At 44.2% G+C, this 20,290-nt stretch overlaps 1 protein-coding gene across 18 annotated transcripts in view; it reads right to left on the reverse strand.

Annotated features, from left to right (window-relative positions):
- The window catches only part of CACNA1D (calcium voltage-gated channel subunit alpha1 D), a 336,899-nt gene extending 333,938 nt beyond the window's left edge, over nucleotides 1-2,961 (reverse strand). For 15 of the 18 annotated variants that reach the window (XM_070455913.1, XM_070455907.1, XM_020885971.2 and 12 more), the window contains exons 1-2: nucleotides 2,362-2,960; nucleotides 102-411 (exon numbers count right to left, since the gene is read on the reverse strand). In XM_070455913.1, coding sequence (XP_070312014.1) covers nucleotides 102-411; nucleotides 2,362-2,428 — 377 coding nt within the window. In that variant the 5' untranslated portion in view covers nucleotides 2,429-2,960. Of the gene's footprint in view, nucleotides 1-101; nucleotides 412-2,361 lie in introns of all 18 variants that reach the window. The other 3 variants (XM_070455911.1, XM_070455910.1, XM_070455912.1) reach the window with 1 other exon arrangement.
- Between the last annotated feature and the right edge of the window lie 17,329 nt (nucleotides 2,962-20,290).

Consider the following 20,290-nt stretch of genomic DNA (forward strand, 5'->3'; position numbering starts at 1 on the left):
AAGTGCTATCACTTTGTTAAGTGCCATTTCAGACAACAAATCCTTTTAAAGAACAGATGGTAAAAGAGAAAATGAGAAAGATTTCCCCCAGAAAAGGATACTTCCATTCCACTATACTAATGCAGGCTCTTCGGATGGGGTTATTGAGAGACAAACAGAAAAGGGCACGGGCAGGTCGGCTGTTGGACGAGTTACCCTGTTTTTTGCTCTTGGCGTATTGCTGACGTTTTCTTTGGGAGAGAGATCCGACAGGTGGGGGTGCAGAGGTGCTCATAGTTTGGGCAGCCTTGGCCTGCCTAGCAGCGTCGATTGCAGCTTGCCAAGACAGGACGGTTTGCTTGGAGCTATTCGGCTGAGAAGTTGGTCCTTCACCAGAAAGAGGGAGCCTGGTGCCTCTTGCATAGTTTGCCTCTGGGAAGAAGGAGAAAAAAAGAAAAATTAAAAAAAAAAAAATGACACAATGAGAATCCAGTGTCAGAAGTAAGCTGAAGTGGTTTCCCATCAAGAAGAGTAGGGAAATCATCCCCATGTTTGCACTGGAAACCTCATATCCTATTTTTCAGAAGCAGGGTTTGGTCAGCCAGAGCAGCGAGAAAAGTCCCTGAGCTCTGTGCAAAGTGTCAGTAACACACGACGACCGCTGCATTTCGCCCAAGTTAGTACCTCTCTACATCCATATCTTCACAAGTCTTTCAGTGCATTACTTCAGACAAACTGAGGTCATTTCCACTTATATTCCAAATCTTTTCTGACTTTCAAATCCTGTGTATCTCTAGTGAGTTAACAGATACATACCACAGCTTTACTCTAAAATAACTACCATCACCAAAAAAAAAAAAAGGCAGTGGCAATAATTCAATAGTCTTAATCATTTTCAGGGTGTTACTCCAACATCTTTCCACAGCCACAAATGCATTTTTTTCAGCATGGGGAAAAAAAATTAAAAAACTCCTCCACTGGCACCAGGGCAATACCAAGAGCCCCATAACAAATACCTAGATTATGCACTGACACTTCCTGCAAATGAAAATTCATGATGCTTGGGACTCATTTCCTCCACAGGCTTCCGAAAACAGCAAACATCTTTAGGGCTTTTTTGCATTTTAAATTGCAGCCGCAGCAGCCAAACCAGCAACCAGAGAAACAGACAAGGCAGGCAGCCTGCATCCTTACACCTAGGAGAGACAGGCTGAGTTATGTCAGGGGCCCTCAAGGCCTAAACAGGAACCATCTCAGCATAGACTGGGACCCAAGTGCACACAGGATAGAACCCCAAGGAGACTTCATGTGCAAAGCCCTCTTCAGCCCGGGGTCAGGCCAGGACCCAGGCAGGTCTCCCAGGTACCTGCCTGCCTTGGGTCACAACCTCCTTACTGAGACAGAAGTCAGAGCGAGAGGGATGGGCATTTGTGAACCCAATTCTTGCACAAGGGAGAGTCAGAGCCGAGCACAGGTCTGCCTGTTAGCAGCCTGAGAGGGGTCCACAGGAGTGGGCAGCAGAAGTCTGAACCCAGGGAGGAGTCGTCCCAAGTCTTACCTTGGGGAGCGCTCATTGGCAAAGCTGTGAGCCCTCAGAGGGCTGCGGGCACTCCAGCGACCTCTAAGGAGGAGTGAAGAGGGCTGGCCAGAGCTGCATCCCCTCCCTTCGACCCAGCCCGGCCGGCCGGCAGCGCGGTAACTGCACGTGGTGCCCGGGCGGGCTAGGGAGAGGAGCCCCACAGCTGCTGCGACGCCCCGGGCATTGCTAGGTTACCGGCGTGTGCACAGCCGCGCTGGGAGCGGGAATACACTTTCCATCCGACCCTCTGGCCAGCGATTCCGAGACCCAGCCTCCCTCTCAAGGGTAGCGAAGTGCTTCACCCACCGACGAGAAGGGTGAAACCTGGCAACCCTGTAATTTTCCAGATGCCACCAGAGACCTTCTTCCTAATCTACCAGGGGGCGGGAAAGGAGGCGAAGAGGCTAGAAAGGGGGCTCGGGCTGAAGACTCACAGCCACCCTCTTCCCATCGCTCGCGAGCGTTGGAGGAAAGTTGAGCCCGAGGACACTGAACCAGAATCACCTAGGCTGGCCGCCCCTCCAGCGGCGGCGACACTGTACTCCACGGACCCCAAGGCCACCCCCACCCCACAAATGCAGAATTAACTCTGACATTCAAGGCCTGAAGGGGAGAATGGAGTGGTTGTCACGCATCTCCCCTTTCTTTGTAGATGACACCGAGCTAGAAGCATCCTCTCCAACCCCCTCAACCCACCAGCGCATCAGAGACGGAGGGGGGGTGAGAAGGAAGAGGGGGTGGGAAGAGAAGGACCATGACAAGGATGAGATTTGGCAGCGGGTGCCCAGGCTCTGGCTGCTCACCGTTCGCGTGGTCCGCTTGCTGCTGCCGTTGATGCTGCATTTTTTTCATCATCATCATCATCATCATCCACGAACATTTATTGAGTGCCTACTGTGTGCAGGGCACTGTGCTAGGCGTTGGGGCGGGGGAGGAACGGGTAAGGGGGTGACCGATAGGTAAGAGCCGAGGTCCCTGCCCTTAGTCAAGCTTCAGCAGGGGTGGGGAGGGACGGGGACAGATAACAGAAAATAAGAATAATTTATAAAAAACCGCTGGCCACCCACGCTCCCTCTTTTTCAAAATCGGAGCAAAATAAACTTTTTCTAAAAAATAAGATCAGATGTATATATTATCCTGATAATATATACATGTAATTTTTTTGCTGCAAAGGAGAATTGGCTTGGTCCCCCTCTCTAGCGGAGGGACGCCGCGGGGATGTCGGCCCGGCCGCCGGGGCCGTTCGGCGCGCCCCCCATGCCCGCCCGCTCGCCCGCCGCGGTGCCCGGTGCCCGGTGCCCGCCGCCGCCGCCCGCGCCGCCGCTGGCTCGGGACCGCGGGCAGCCGGAGCTCACATCCGGGGACGGAGGCGCTTGCTCGCTCGCTCGCTCCGCGCCCGCCGCGCCGCGCCGCACGCCGGCTTCGCCCTGGCGACGCTGCGCGCCCGCCGCCGCGTCCCCCTCCCTCCCCCCGCCCGCCCCGGGCCTCCCACGGGCTGCGCTGCGCCCCGGCGATCGGAGGCCGGCCCGCGGCTCGCCCCGCACGGCCCGCGCGGTGCGGGTGGCCGCCGCGTGGGACTCGGGGGCCCGCCACCCCAGCCTGAATCGGCTGACCCGCGGGCGCCGAAGAGTTAAGCGCGCTCCAGCCGCGGGCCGCCTGCTTAACCCCCTCGGCGCCGCGGCGTGCTCTCCCCTTCCCCCGCGAACGCGCGGGCGCGGCCCGCGGATCCCGCCGAGGCCGGGTGCGGATGAACCACTCCTCCACCGGCATTTCTTCGGGGCGGGCGGCCGGGGGACTTTAGGCTCCCGTGGCGGGCCTTGGCTCCCGGCTCCATCCTCCCCCGCTGCACACCTGGAGGACGCCCCGCCCCCTGGGAACACAGGTGCGGGCGGGAGGTCGTCGCTCGGGTGGCGAGGGGCTCTGCCCGACTCCCAAACTGCTCCGGAGCGGGGCTGGAGCCCCGTACCTTTCCTCGGCTCTTTCCAATTGCGGGGGGACTGGGGAGCCCGGCTGTCTGGAGAGCACTCACTGCCCCAGGTAACAGCCCCTTTAGATCTAACCTGGTTTGCAAAGCGTCCCCCATCCCACCCCCGCCCAGCGCAGGATCTGGCTCTGCTGTGGGCTCTGAGACAGCTGGGGGATGGGGAGGACACCTCTCTTTCCCACTCCCTCTCTCCACCCTCTCCACCCCCACCCCCACTTGTGTTAGGAGGCAGGTGCGGGGAAGTCAAAGCCTCCAAGGTCTTGCAAACTGGGTCCCTTGAAGGAATAGGCAGTGCTGCTAGAAACTGCAGGCTCCCGTGTAGAAGTAAGAAGAGTAGTTGGTTTTATGGTGCCTTCACGGTCTCATTTGGGGGGGTCGGGGGAACGGATTTTGCAAATGGCAGTTCCCGTCCAGAGGGGGAACTGCTGTCTCTAGTGCGTGAGCGGTATTTCTCATGTAGCAGTCGTGCTGGCTCTTGAATAAGGACGTCTGCTTTGTTACTTCACAAGGTTCGATATATTTGCTTTGGTTCTGATCTGCATGCTCCTACAGCCTTTTAGAATGTTTGGGAACAGAGACTTAAGAGCAAAAATAAAGCAAAAAGCTCAGCGCCAACTAAGAAATTAAGGGAAGGTGCTCCTTGGCCAAAGAAGGCACCCTGGGCACCCTTAGCTGTTGGGGGCCACCTGAGAAGTGAGGGGCGGGGGCGGGGAGGGCCTTCCAGAGAGGGGCATCCGGACAAGAGGGCTGGGAACAACCAACCTCCCTGTCCTTTTCTGTTTTTACAAGGAGAGGCAAGAAGAGAGCCATGAGGCCTAGTCAGTAATAGAAAACTGGCCTGGGCCATCTCTGAGGCTGCTTCTGAGCCGAAATCTGAAAGGAGAGTAACCAGCTCCCCTCAGAGAGTTTCCCATCCTGGACCCCTGGGTCCTGAAGTGTGTTTAAAATACACAAGTACACTTGTCACTTTCAGAACTCTAGGTCTAAAGCTCTGCCTCTTGAGACCTATTCTGCAAAATCCCACCCTGCTATTTGCTCACAACTCAGCATTCACAAGGCACCTGGCAAAAACAGGGGACAAATCTATGCTGCAGCCCGCCCCCCCCCCCCCCCACCAAGGACATACACTCTAGTACAGGAAGAAAAGAGTGTGTGTATTTCTAACACTATTTGGATCATAGGAGCTATAACAGGTATGAAGAAAGTGCTATGTGAGCATCAGAGAGATTTATAATAGAGGAAATCAGGTATTTTCAAAGAGATGACATTTTAACTGATTCTTAAAAAACGGGGAAGGAAAGAGGAAGGGACAAACAGATGAAGGACAGGGGGATTTCAGGGCAGTGAATATACAATATTGTAATGGTGAGTGCAGAACATTATTTTTATGCATTTTCAAAACCCATAGATGTGTACAGCACAAAAGAGTGAACCCTAATGTAAACTGTGGAGTTTAGTTAAGAATAATGTAGCAATACTGGTTTATCGGTTCTAAGGAACCACACTAATGCAGAAAGTTAATGACAGGAGAAACTGTTGGGAAGAGAGAGAGATGGGAACTCTTACTTTCTAAGCAATTTTTCTGTAAACCTAAAAATGCCCTTAAAAATAAAGTCTATTAAAAACAGGTGACTAATTTTGTAGTGCATCAATGGGGTAAGAGGAATGAGCTTTGGGGGAGAGAGTGAAGGCAAGGGAGACTGCTGTATTAGACAGGATGTGTTCAAAAATCAGCCAGAGTGCAGAGCAGCTGAGGTGCAGGCCACCAGGCTGGGGAAGGAAAGCTGGCTGGCTTGCTAAAAAGACTAGATTTATCTTCTCTGCGGTGGAAACCAGTGAAGGTGTTTAAGCTGAAAAGTGATATTAAATTGTGACTCGGGTTTCCCAGCTTTACACTTCAGATCTTAATGACCTTGTGGAATTAGAATTTTTCACATTTTTCCGTCCCAGCTTCTGAATCCCATCTTTGCAGTGTCTCCATCAAGTCTTTGTTTCTTTTTTTTTCTTTTTGAGGGCCTTCATTCAGCTTAGTTCTGAAGGCTTTGGCCCACTGGATAATTTAAATATTTCTATTCCCATGATCATCTGAATTCCTGAATAAATACACAATAATAACTAATATTTTTTAAAAACTTCCCATGTGCCAGGCACAAATATAGGCACTTTACATGTATTACCTCGTGTAATTCTCACAATGAGGCTATGAGACAAGTCATATTAAATTATTAATCCCCTCATTTTACAGATGACAAAACCAAGACACCAAGGAGTTAAGTAATTTGCCCCAAAACACACACAATTATTTAGTAGCTGAAACAATAAAACATGAAGGAACTCTAGAATAAAAGGTTTCATCTCTAAATCAGCCACATGTGATAAGACCCAATTATGTCACTAACATGCTACTGTGGAGTTTTAATCCCTAGGCCTTTATATATATAACACTATCATTTAAAGGCGCCGTACTGACATTCTTGACGTGGTGATTTGAATGAATTTCATTCAGAAAACCTCACCGATACCCCTGTCCAGGTCCTCACCATCGCACACCCCTAGGCCACTGATTAGATGCCCCATCTCCTCTCCTCCTCCCGCAAATAACCCATCTTGTACTCAGGAAACACCGTGTCACTTCCCTAACTAAAAGAGAGAAAAAGCTGGTTCCTCCTCCCTTCTGACTCCGGTCTAAACGCCTCTGACCAGCTTTCAACCTCATCATTTCGCACCATTCACCTTCATCGTGGTCAGCAGCCTCCTCATTAGGCCGTGAGCATGCTGCGCTCATTCCTGGCTCTGCCCTGGCTCGCGTCTATTCTCTGACCCAAAATCCTGCCTTGCTGACCTCTAACTAAACCCTCCCTGTTTAACGAGTCCCCGGCAACTCCCTGCCTCCTCCCAGGAGCCTGCTCAGATTCCTCCACTGCTGCAAACGCCCCCAGCTCCCCTTTCCTAAAGGCCTACAGCACCTGGTTATTCCTTTGATTAGATACCTTCTTGTGTCTTTGCTTCTTGTGTGATTGCTTCTTGGCTATAAATCCTGTCTCTCCAAGCACAGTGCGGGTCCTTAAGCAAGGATCACCTCCTGAGCCCCCCTCCCCCAACTGCCAAGTATTCTGCTCACAGCAGGCACTAAATACTCTGATTAATCTGCACGGGATCATAAAAGCCACAGATATAGCTAGAAATTGTCAGCTAATATTTACAAAAATCCCATAAATTTTATGGCAGGGTACTTGGCCTTTTCAATGGTAAATATATATATATAAATAGAGGGAAAATTGAGTCCTTTGCACTCCAGGAATTCTAATTAAGGAAGAGAAATAAACAGATCCTGAAGGCTAGATGCACCATATAGCCATAAACGGATTGTGAATTTGGGTCGGAATGAGTCTCCATCCTCAGGCCCTAAGAAGCTAGCTCTGACCCAGTAAGCAGCATACAGGTGGATAAAGGAGGTTCAGACATGAGTTCCAGGCAGAGGAATAGCAAGAGCAGAAAGTCAGTTAGGAGGTGGTTAGGCTGGAACCTGGGAGTACTTCAGAGTCATAAGTGAGGTGGCAAAGGCAGGATGGAGATGAATAGTGGCAAGTCCCCAGTATCTGGCTCACCAGTCTAGGCAATGTCCTGTAAGTCAGTGATTCTTAAGCTTTTTAATCTCAGGACCCCTTCACATGCTTAAAGATTATGGTAGACCCCAGACAGCTTTTGCCATGTAGATTGTCTCCCTTGATATTTACCATATTCAAAATTCACAATGAAAACACTTAAAACATCGTTTCTAGTTCATTTTAAAATATAATAAGACCATTACTTGTTAACATAATTGTTAAAGGAAAGTAACTCTAGTTTCCAAAACAAAATAATGAGGAGAATGGCATTCTCTTACATTTCTGCAAATCTCTTTATGGTCTGGCTGAGAAAGAAGACAGCTAGATTCGCTTATCTCCTTCAGCATTCAATCTGTAGTGATGGATTATTTGTATTGAAGTAAAGGATGAATATTCATTCTAATGTGGATATGAATTTGGAAAAGGAAGGGCTGTTTTAAGAGCCTTTTAAGATAATTGTGGCTATTCTTCTTTGGTATGACACCAAAACTCGACTTTTAAAAGTTAGTTGAAATATGGAACTTGAAACCATAACAATGCAACTTTTCATACACTGTCATATTAAAAGCAATTAGTTTATATTGCACTGTGAATTAATCTTTCTACCCATGCAGAATTTGGTAACATCATGCATGGGTCATTGAAACATTTTGGCTCCCTGAGTTACACAGACCTTCCAAATGTTGACATGTTTCACCATACAGTATCCAAAAAAACACATTCATTGTTACCACTGCCTGTCTCATCAGAAAGTCTTTAGGCATGGGGAAGCTGTCAAGCTCTTAGTGGTAGACAGAAATTTTTCAAAATTCTCATTTTCACTTGAAGGCTCAAATTTTATAATTGGCACAAACACTGTCAAGATTTTTCTTGGAGATAACTGGCTCACTTCATTCATTTTCAACAAAATATCTGCCAGATACTTAGGTGTCAATAACCAAAGTTTGTCAGTAAAAATGGTGTTGCACGAACAAGCAACCATTTAGCTCAGCACCTCAAACCACTGTACAAATGAGACAGCCACTGCGCGCAGCAGTAATGTTATATATCTGCTTCTCAATATGTCACCCAGCATGTTAAGGCATCTATACAAGGACCGAGATTTAATAAAACTAATCATTTGTACTGCTTCATTAAGGAGATTCTTTAGTAAAACTGACTTTTTTTTTTACTATGAGTACATGACAGAGATTGTGTATCATTTGATGTCCCCCAGTACACTTTGGTGTCACTGCATTGATTCATGCTAAGACACCAGAAGTTTTAACTGCTGTTGATTTTCCACCATGAATGCAAATGTCAACACAGTGGGAATAGCAAATAAGTTTTAGTGTTCCCATGAAAATAGTTTTGACCTCAAAGACCCCTAGAAAAGGATCTTAAGGTCCCTAAGGTGAGGGCTACTGGATAAAATACAGGATGCTCAAATATTGCATGGGACATAGACATGTTAAAAAAATTTTTTTGTTGGTTATTTGAAATTCAAACTTAATTGGGCATCCTATATTTTTACTTTCTGCAACTGGCAGCAAGTAACTGAACCTTACCTCTGGGGTTCTATAAACCACACTTCAAAAATAGCTACTCTGGGGCCATCTTTAGGCAGAGAGAATCAGTATCAGAGTTATGCTTCATGAAAATAGCTCTAACCTTAGTGGGCAAGTTGGATCAGAGAGTGAAAATATTTGTAGGTGCAGGAAGCCCTGATGCAACAGTTAAGAATATGTTGTGTCCTCAGGCATTCAGTGGTGTCCAACTCTTTGTGACCTGTGAACTGTAGCCTGCCAGGCTCCTCTGTCCATGGAATTTTCCAAGCAAGAACACTGGAATGGGTTGCCATTTTCCTACTCCAGAAAGAATATGTCACTTCTTATCTATAGTTATTGAGAGGGGCAACACTGTCCCAAACTTGGGCAAGGAAAACAGAAAGACTTGCAGAAGGCACTTTAGAAGTCACTAGACCATGAGGAACAGGGGAGGGGTCCCCATTCCACCATTCTAACTAGCCACCCTCCTCCCAACACCTCTACCCCAATCAAGACTTCCTGACTTCCACAGACTTATGTCCCGACCCGGGCTTTCCAAGTGGCGCAGTGGTGAAGAATCCACATGCAGTGCAGGAAATGTGGGTTAGATCTCTGGCTCTGAAGATCCCATGGAGTAGGAAATGGCAACCCACTCCAATATTCTTGCCAGCAAGTTCCATGAACCGAGGAGCCTGACGGGCTACAGTCCATGGGGTAGCAAAGAGTTGGGCACGACTTAGCACTCACACAACAGCATACCCCAACCAGCAAAGTATTATTTAAAGTATTATGTAAAGGCCTTGCTTCTTGCTTTGGTCACATGGAAAGCAGAGCCCAGCTGGTCTTTATCCTTCATCAACTAACTATTCACTTGAAGAGCAAGATTTATGTTTCATATCAGGCTATGTAATTCCAGTTCCTTTTAACTGGTTCATTCCCATCCCCCTTGACCCAATTTTTAAATCTTATCCATCACTCTCTGATGCAGCAAATCCTTTCCATTTCCCCAGTTGGGAAATCCTGGCAAAGTGTAAGATATACAGTCAACACCCTATTATCCACACTGACTGAAGGAAACAGTGAAGCGGGCAAGTCTTGTTTCCTGTCTGTGGAATAAACTGGTTATAAAACACCTCTAAGGGCTCTTGCCATTCTGATATGAAATACTGGAGATGCCAGACTTTAGAGCCAGGTATTTCTGGGCTCAAATCCTGCCCTTGCCAGCTAGTAACTACATGGCTTTGAGAACTCATCCTCTTCAGGTATAACAGGGAAACTATCACCCATCTCATTGATTTATTGCAAAGATCTGCAATAATGTTGTAGGAGCTCAGAGACATACCGTCACACTGAGTCAGATATCTCATGTGAATTTAAGTATGTGCAGTTACAGAGAGAAAGGAAGGAAAGAGGGCACCACTTAAATGGAGCTGGCAGGGACTTCCCTGGCAGTCCAGTGGTTAAGACTCTTGCTTCCACTGCAGGCAGCAGGGCTTCCATCCCTCATCAGGGAACTGAGACCCTGCATGTCATACTGTACAGCCAAAAAACTTAAATAAAACATAAATGGCCTGCCCTTCCTTTGGTTGGTCTTCACTCTTACCTTTATGGCCTGACCTTAACACTTAACTCTTTGCCCGCATTAGGATCAATCCACTGTGATGACTGTCCTTTTCATTTGTGAGAATCCTGTCACTCAATATAGTCCCAAAGCAAGAGAATGCACTTGGATTTTTTTTAGAGAGTTTTGTATTTTGCTTCATATTCATTTCTAGTATACACTTTACTGTTGAAGGTTTAACAACCAATACTGACAACCCCCCCAAAGCAGATAAAGTAGAAGGACAGAGGTATTAGTGAAATAGGTATTTACATCCAGGCACACAAGTGCAGTACCATGGAACATACTGGATGTGAAAGGGGACACATACACAGCACATCGAACATTGGGTTTAGTCAGCACTATGGCATAGCCACCTCCATGTTAAAAGCAACTAACCACTGGAAATAAAACTGGTGTATTCACACATGGTGATGGAAAAATAATACAAGTCTGCCTCTGACCAACCACAGGAGCAAATTTATGAGGATAGGAAGTTGTTTGGGATATCCAGAGAGTCAATAAACGTCAGAAATTTTATAGTTCAAATGTTATAGTTTCCTTTCATTTCCTCAGAGCAGTTGTTTAAACTATTCAGTTTGCAAAACAAAAACTAAAGTTTAAATGGCACCGGTACCTCTCAGACCTGGCACCCACAGTATATGTGGACTTGTTCACTTTTCTTACCACTGTAAAAAAAAAAGTCATAAGTCCTTGATATTGTCATAAGCCTTTTCCACTTTTAAATCAATGTTTTGGGGGAACATTAATTATGAAATGATAAAAAAATATATTAAGAATCTTCATTTCATTAATTTTAAGTTGTTTAATAATACACAGAAATAAGCAGCAACAAATCTTGAAGGCTTTGGACCCCTCTAATCCCCTTTGATTAGCAAAGTAGAGAGTATTTAGCCAATTTAAGAACATTTTCTTTCCAGTTGACAGAAACGCAACATGAAAATGCAGTAACCTCTCTTAGCTTCATGATTATAGTCATAAGTAGATGCTAAAAACTAGAATTTGACCATGAGTTTGAAATTTCAAAAAAGTAGTCAGATCTTTCTATATCCTAGGCTATTAGAACATGCACACAGGGGGAAAAAATGCCTCTTTTAAAAGGATTCCAGTTTGAAAAAGTTTTATAAATGAAAAGGAACATTGTAGGAGTCAAAACAGACATTTATTTGAAGAAGAATCATACAAAGTTATGTAACGCACTAAAGATTATCTGTTTTGTGTCCTAATAACCAGGTTGGCAACGTATTGCCTCCAAAAATATGGAACTTCCTATTTGTCAGTTTTCTCTTTTTTCAGGTTGCTATTTTTAATATGTGTTTATAATACACTGAAGACATCTCAGTCAATCATGTATTGAGCAAAATAATCACCATAGCAGGGAGACACACATGGTAGTCTTTATTGTCAACACGTCTATAAAACCGAATAAATATTTGTTAGTGTTCCATTTTGATAAATACAAGGAACACATGGGGCTGAAAGGGAAACATATCCAGAGCTTCATAATTTTTCTAAGACTGACACTACTGTAATAGTAAATAGCAAAGAATGCCAGGGTTGGTGGGAGGGGCTTTGCAAACACTCTTGACATCAGAAACAGACTAGACTTTGATGTGGGTGAGTTGGTGGCTCAGATGGTAAAGAATCTGCCTGCAATGTGAGAGACCTAGGTTCAATCCTTGGGTCGGGAAGATCCCCTGGAGGGGGGCATGGCAACCCACTCCAGTATTCTTGCCTGGAGAATCCCATGGACAGGGAAGCCTGGTGGGCTACAGTCCATAGAGTCACAAAGAGTCGGACATGACTGAGCGACTCTCACACAACCAAGTGACTCAAGGACAGACCACTGTGTATCTTATCCCTGAAGCTAAATGCCTCAGTGCTAATAAAGGTTTTTCAGGATTCTTACTTTTCCACTAGCTTGCTCCCCTTCCCCTTTCCCTCAGCAAGTCTCTCCTGGGCTTCCCTTCCCTGCCACCCAACTGGACCCTTTCAACACTCAGAGACCTTTCTTCTTAGAAGCTTCTTCCCTCTAGTCTCTTTGTTTCCTCTTCCAAATGTATTTCTTCAGAAGTCTCCAAAATGCCCCCAACTGTTGAGCTTAGACTGCAGAAGGCAAAGTGAATCAAAAGAAACCTACAGAAAGGATTAGAAGATTGAGGGTCACGTTTTGGCCATACCTGGCTGACGTCCTAGAACTCAGCAATGATACACTTTAGAACTAGAAAAAAGGTTCTAAAAGTGGGAGGCTCAGAGACCCAGCTCTGCTCGCCATTGACTGGGGGGGCAAACTTCAGCCATCACTGTCTTTCTGAACTTACTTCTTCATCTGTGAAGCCCCTGCCTCACAAGGTCACAAGGTGTGAGAGGATCAGAGGAGTCTGGAACAGGAGAGCATTTTATAAATTACAAGGCACAGCACCCACAGTTTCCGAAGTGTAGGTCCTACAAGAGCAGCAGCAGCAGTCCGCGAAAACCTGTTAGAAATACAAATTCTCCAGCTCACCCCAGATCTACTGAATCAGAAACTCTGGACGGTTTCTAGGTGGTGTCCAGCCATCGGTGCTTTAACAAGGCCCCCAAGTGAGTCAGATACCTGCTACCGTTTGAAGATGCTGCACTGTACAGATGAATTGCTTTTCAAGAGATTTCTGCTGGTTGCTGCTTCTGATGGTTCTGAATAGATTCTGCCAGCGTCAGGAACATTAATGCCCTTGTATTGCAGTGGTACTTATCCCCGGAGGAGCACAATAGCTTACTCTCCTCTGTTCGCTCCTGGATTCTTGCAAAATTCGACAAAGTAATGCAACTGGATCCATTTCACAGAATCCCAGAGCACTTATAATGTGGATCATACAATTCATGACATCTCTGAGGGCTGAGAATTATTCTACCACAAGGCCAATCTAACACCTGAATGGAAGCCTGTGTACTGAGGTTTCAAGGATACTGGAAAGATCTAATTCTGCGCTTTTCCACCCAGCTCACTGATGCCAGAAATTCCATCATCAAAGCTTAAAAGCTTTAAGCTGAAATGCCACCTGAAATGCCAACAGCCCTGGAAATCTCACATCCAGCCCTTTACTTCCCAGGTAAAGTGTCCTGTTCTTGAACAGTGGGACACCCATGCCTGCTTTGGGAACCATACCCTAAAGTGTTACCTCAGGTCATGTAAGTAACTGCTTCCTTCGCAGATTTGCCCAAGGCCAGATGTGCACACAGAACCAAGTATACATCATAGGTGTGTTTAAAAAAAAAAAAAAGAAAGAAACTTAAGGATTGACTTGGGGAGTCTCAGGCTGAAAGAGGAAGAATGAATAGATCACAACAGAGACAGAGCCAAACAGGAAGATTCCTGCTTTTTTGGTGCACTAGGAAAGACTGGAAACTTCCCAAACTATCACGAAAGCAAATCTTCCAACTTCATTTGGTCCTCTTCATCCACATCTGTCTATACATTTGACATTCTGTGTTCTTTTTTAAAAAAAAATCATAAGAGTGTAGTTTGCAAAGCACTCTGACATGCAGTATTTCATGTGCTTTCTACAGCCCATGAAGAAGAGAAAATTCCTCATTTAGCTGAGAAGGAAACGTGTGCAAGGATTCTGTCAGCAAGTAGCAGAGCTCACTTAGATTTGAACCTGACTCTAAAAGACTACTTCCTTTCATCTTGGTGTGTATCTTCAGTCTGGTTTGCACCCTTTTGCTGAAGTGGTCTCTGTATTACTGTTCAACTCCCAGCCTCCCTTTAGGAGAGGGGTGCTGGACTGTGGATCCTTGGTGCAGAGCATGAAGCCCAGGTTCCTACCATCCACTGAGGCTCCCAATTTTCTCCCACTGCGTGGCTCCTCCTCCCTGATTCCAGGGCACAGAGCTTGATGACTCCACAGATGGGCAACACCATCAGGCATGGAATAGAGATTCTGCCACACATAATTTTACTCTGAAAATATCACTGTGGAAGTGTGTAGCTGAGTCACAGAGTTGGCAAGGGAACGTCACACAGGCCAGACCCTTCCGGCAATGAACTCTTTGGGGCTCTACACGGGGGCCCAGGGCATGGTCCTTCGCTGATCTAGGCTGACAGTTGCTGAGGCCAAGCTGGAAGGACATGCCTTGCACTATCATTGAGGCAGAGACACTTGGATCGTGCGGAGAAGTCTGCCCTAAAGTTTTCTAAAATTCCTTCCAGGCCTCCCATTCTAATTTATACACAAGAAAAGCCTTTATTTTGTAATCTGGTCTTCTTATACCATTTGTATGACTCAGGCTCCCACTGGATCACAAATCCACACGTGAGCGCCACCCTTTCACCTAAGCTCCAGTCCCACACCACCCAGTGCCTGCCAGCAATAGTTGCCATCAAATCTAAGTGGAAATGTCTTAAGTCAAACTAACGCCTTTGCAAACCAGCTCCCTGCAGCAAATTCTAGCACAACTATTTTCTCAACCGGCAAGACTCGACCTGGTGGAGTGGTCTTCTGTTTCATTTTGTATCTTTGGTTCATTGCCACTAATCTCTCTTTCCTGAGCACACTGTTCATACTGCTGCCTGACTTATCTTTATTAAATCTTTCACCATGCTATTCTCTGATCCAGTATTTTCATTCTTGCTATATAACCATGAAAACAGTACTTCTCAACCTTGACTGCAGGTTAGAGCTTCTTAAAACCTTTCATGTCCAAGCCCCATCCCCAGAAAATTCTGATTTAGGAGGCCTGGGGGTCAGAGATCAGACATCCTATCACTGAGAACCACTGTCCTGAATGACAGTAGTTATCAAACTTTAAGGTGCACAGGAATCACCTTTATTGTTTAGTCACTAAGTCGTGTCCAACTCTTTTGTGACCCCATGGACTGTAGTCCACCAGGCTCCTCTGTCCATGGGATTTCCCAGGCAAGAACACTGGAGGGGGTTGCCGTTTCCTCCTCCAAGGGATCTTCCCAACCCATGGGTTGCACCTGTGTCTCCTATATTGGCAGACAGGTTTTTCACCACTCCTTTACCAGGCTCTTTTACACTGAGCCGCTAGGGAAGCCTGGAATCACTGCTGATCTTGTTAAAATGAAGATCTGGATTTAGTAGGGCTAGGGTGGGCCTGAGATGCTGTGTTTCTAACAAGCCCCAGGTCATAATGATGCTGCCAGTTCCAAGCCCATACTTTGGGTCTCAGTCCTAGTACACCAAGTATAGGAGCTTCAGCATTACCTGGGGGCTTCGGTGATCGTAAGGCCCTTCCTCATTTCCCAGGCTTCCTGTTCTCACTAGTACAGCTCCTGACTCCTCCCAACACACCGGCCCTGCCTTGCTTTCTGATTTATTTGGGAAGTATGACTCTCTCCTCTCTGCCTAGTTAAATCTTAGCCCTCTGTCAGTTTCCAGCCTAGGCCCTGTTCTGCCATTTAGCCTTTCCCAACTACTCCATAGTTTATTTTTTTTCCTCTAATCTCCCACAACTATAGAAAGTGTGGTGATCATTCCATCATACAACAAACTACACAGCTGACAGCAAGAAGAAAACTGGAAGAAGAGAGATCTGGAACCTAGGATCCATTTTTGACACATTGTAACCACTGGCACATCATTTTCACTTTCTCTAAAATTTCCCTGAATTCAACAGTACATTAAAAAGACCAAATACCATGATCAAATGGAATGTATTCTAGGAATGCAAGGATGGGTCAATAATTGCAAATCAATCAATATGATACACCATATTAACAAAAGAAAGGATAAAAATCATATAAGCATATTAATAGATGCAGGAAAACAAAATTCAACAGCCATTTATGATAACAACTTTCAACAAAGTGGGTATAGAAGGAACGCACCTCAACATTACAAAGGCCATATATGATGAGCCACAGCTACTGTTATACTCAAAGGAGAAAATCTGAAAGCTTTTCTTCTAAGATAAGGAATGAAACAAGGATGTCCATTCTCACCACTTTCATTCACTATAGTATCAGAAGTCCTAGTCAGAGTTCTTAGGCAAGAAAAAGAAAAACAGGTATCAAAATTGAAAAGGAAGGGGTAAAATGGTCCTATTTGCTGATAACATGATACTATATATAGAAAACCCTAAAGATTCTATCCAAAAACTGTTAGAACTAATAAATGAATTCAGTAAAGTTGTAGGATACAAAATTAACACACGGAAACCTGTTACATGTTTATACATTAATAACAAAGTATCAGAAAGAGAAATTTAAGAACACAATCCCATTTACATTTGGGTCTAAAAGAGTAAAATACTTTGGAATCAATTTAACCAGAGGTAAAAGACCTGTACACTGAAAACTGTAAGACACTGGTGAAAGAAATTGAAGACGACACAAATAAATGGAAAGATATTCTGTGCTCATGGGTTGGAAGAGTTAATATTCTTAAAATGTCCACACTACCCACAGCAATCTACAGATTCAATACAATCCTTGTCAAAATTCCAATGGCATTTTTAACAGAAACAGAACTAACAATCCTAAATGTATATGAAACCACAAAACAATAGTCAAAGAAGTTTTGAGAAAGAAGAATGAAGTTGGGGGTATCATGCTCCCTGATTTCAACTATATTACCAAGTTAAAGTAATCAAAAGAATGTGGTCCTGGCACAAAAACAGACACATAGATCAATGGAACAAAAAAGAGAGCCCAGAAATAAACCATGCATATACGGTTAATTAATTTACAACAAAGGAGCCAAGAATATACAATAGGGAAAGGTTAGTCTCTTTAATAAATGCTACTGGGAAAACTGGATCACCACATTCAAAATAATGAATCTGGACCATTGTACTATATACAAAAATAAACCCAAAATGAATTAAAGAACTGGATGTAAGATCTGGAACCATAAAACTAGAAGAAAACATAGGTGGCAATGCCCTTGACATTGATATTGGCAATGATTTTTTTAATTTGATACCAAAAGCAAAGGCAACAAAAGCAAAAATAAGCAAGTGGGACTACGTCAAACTAAACAGCTTCTGGGCAGCAAAGGAAATCATCAGCAAAATGAAATTCTGACTACTGAACGGGAGAAAATATTTGCAAATCATATATCTGATAAGGGGTTAACATCCAAAATATATAAAGAACTCACACAATTTAATAGCAACAAAACGGAATCTGATTTTAAAATCAGAAAAGGATATGAATAGACATATCCAAAGAAGACATACAGATAGCTAAAAGGTACATGAAAAGATGCTCAACATCACTAATATCAGGGAAATGCAAATGAAAACATAATGAGGAACAAACCACCCAATCAAAAAGTGGGAAAAAAGACTTAAACAGACATTTCCCCAAAGACATACAGATGGCTAAGAAATGCATGAAAAAATGTTCAACATTGCTCATTATTAGAGAAATGCAAATCAAAACCACCGTGAGATACCACCTCACACGGGTCAGAATGGCCCTCATCAAAAAGTCTACAAACAATAAATGCTGGAGAGGGTGTGGAGAAAAGGGAATGCTCTTGCACTGTTGGTGGGAATGTAAATTGATACAGCCACTACGGAAGACAGTATGGAGATTCCTTAAAAACTAGGAATAAAACCACCACATGAACCAGCAATCCCACTCATAGGCATATACTCTGAGGAAATCAGAATTGAAAAAGACACATGTATCCCGCTGTTCACTGCAGCACTATTTACAATATCTAAAACATGGAAGCAACCTAGATGTCCATTGACAGATGAATGGATAAAGAAGTTATGGTACATTTACACAATAGAATATTACTCAGCCATAAAAAGGAACACGTTTGAGTCAGTTCTAATGAGGTGGATGAACCTAGAGCCTATTATACAGAATGAAGTAAGTCAGAAAGAGAGAGATAAATGTCGTACACTAACATATATATGGAATCTAGAAAAATGGTACTGAAGAATTTATTTGCAGGACAGCAGTGGAGAAACAGACATAGACAATAGACTTATGAGAGGGGAGGAGAGGGGAGATATATGGAGAGAGTAGCGTGGAAACTTACATTACCATATGTAAGAGAGATAGCCAATGGGAATTTGCTGTATGTCTCGGGAAACCCAAACGGGGGCTCTGGATCACCCTAGAGGGGTAGGGTGGGGAGGGAGGCTCAAAAGGGAGCGGAAATATGTATACCTATGGCTGATTCATGTTAAGGTTTGACAGAAAACAGCAAAATTCTGTAAAACAATTATCCTTCAATTAAAAAATAAATAAATTGTTTAAAAAAACATAATGAGGTATTACAGTACACCTGTCAGAATGGCTATGATGAAAAAGACAAGAAATCACAAGTGTTGGCAAGGATGTGGAGAAAAGGGAAACTTCGTGTCCTGTGGGTAGGAATGTAAATTAGTGAAGCACTATGGAGAACAGTACAGAGGCTCCTCAGAAAACTAAAAATAGAGCTACTATATGACCCAACAATTCCACTCTGGACATATATCTAAAGCAAATGAAAACATTAATTCAAAAGGGTATAATCTCATATACGCCCTATGTTTATAGCAGCATTATTTATAATTATTATTTACACACACATTATTTATATATATATATCCTTACAATTGAATACTACTCAGCCTTAAAAAAAATGAATTTTTGCCATTGCAACATGGATGGAACTTGAGGGCACTATGCTAAATGAAATAAGTCAGACAGAAAAAGACAAGTACTTCATGATGTCACTTACATGTGGACTCTAAAAGGGGGAAAAAAACAAGCTCGTGGGAGCAAAGAAAAGATTTGTCGCCAGAAGCAGGGGTGGGCAGGTGGGCAAAATGATTGAAGGGAGTCAGAAGGTACAAACTTCCAATTATAAATAAGTCAGGGGAATATAATATATAGCATGGTGACTATAGTTAAAAATACTGTATTGCCTATTTGAAAGTTGCTAAAAAATAAATCTTACAAGTTCCCACCACAAAAATAAAATTCTCTAACTATGTATGCAATGATGTCAACTAGACTTATTCGGGTTATTATTTCACAATATAAACAAATATCAAATCATTATGTTTTACATATGAAACCAATATAATTTATATGTCAATTATACCTCAATTTTAAATGGATCTTCAAATGGTGAAAGTCTACCTGGTAAGGACAAAATACATCAGTGTTTTTGTTGTTGTTTTACATGACATTTATTTTATCTTTAAAATATCCTCAGAAACTTGGTACAATAGAATGGTCCTATGGACATGTGAGACAAGTGGTAATTAACGAGGTACAGACATATCAGCAGCTGAAACTCCTCCGAAAGTTCTCAGAGGAAATTTGGGGCTCACCGATCTAACTGTCACTTTCTCCATCATCTTATTGATGAGGAAACTGAAACCTCCAGAAAAGAATACTTTCCTCACATGCCCAGTTGGATAGTAGCAAGTTCAGCACCAGAGTCCAGATTCCTTGCTTTTTAATGCTTTGTTTTGTTGATCCAGTAACTGCATAGCATTTATTTTACAACAAGAAGCTTTTGATTCTTCCAGATATAGCATCTTTTTCGTGTTTATGGGGAGCCATTACTGTATTAAACAATCCACGTGTCAATGCACTGTGATTAGAGGGGCTGGATAAACCTCAGAAAACATGTGCAATGGCAAGATGTTACAGGACTGTAATCTGCGAGATGTACACCCTCCCCCTAGCAGAATCCTCCCGCCTTCATAGGAGGTCGGGCCCTACAGTGCAGCGTCAGACTCTGATGGTGGCTTCAAGGTCCCCTATAATCTGGTTCATCCTAACTTTCCCACATCCCTTCCTGCCAGGATGTTCTGTTCAGACTTGGTTTCTCTCTCTCTCTCTCTCTCTCTCTCTCTCTCTCTCTCACACACACACACACACACACACACACACACAGCTCATGCCCTGCTGACTGTTAAACCGCCAGAGCACTTCTCAGCCCAGAAGCCCATGTGGATGGGGTTCACTCTGCTCCATGACCTTTGACATCTCGAAGTTTGGAACTGAGCTAGACCACTGCTCTGAACAAC

This window comes from Odocoileus virginianus, chromosome 26, assembly GCF_023699985.2.
Source record: "Odocoileus virginianus isolate 20LAN1187 ecotype Illinois chromosome 26, Ovbor_1.2, whole genome shotgun sequence".
Classification (NCBI taxonomy): Eukaryota; Metazoa; Chordata; class Mammalia; order Artiodactyla; family Cervidae; genus Odocoileus; species Odocoileus virginianus.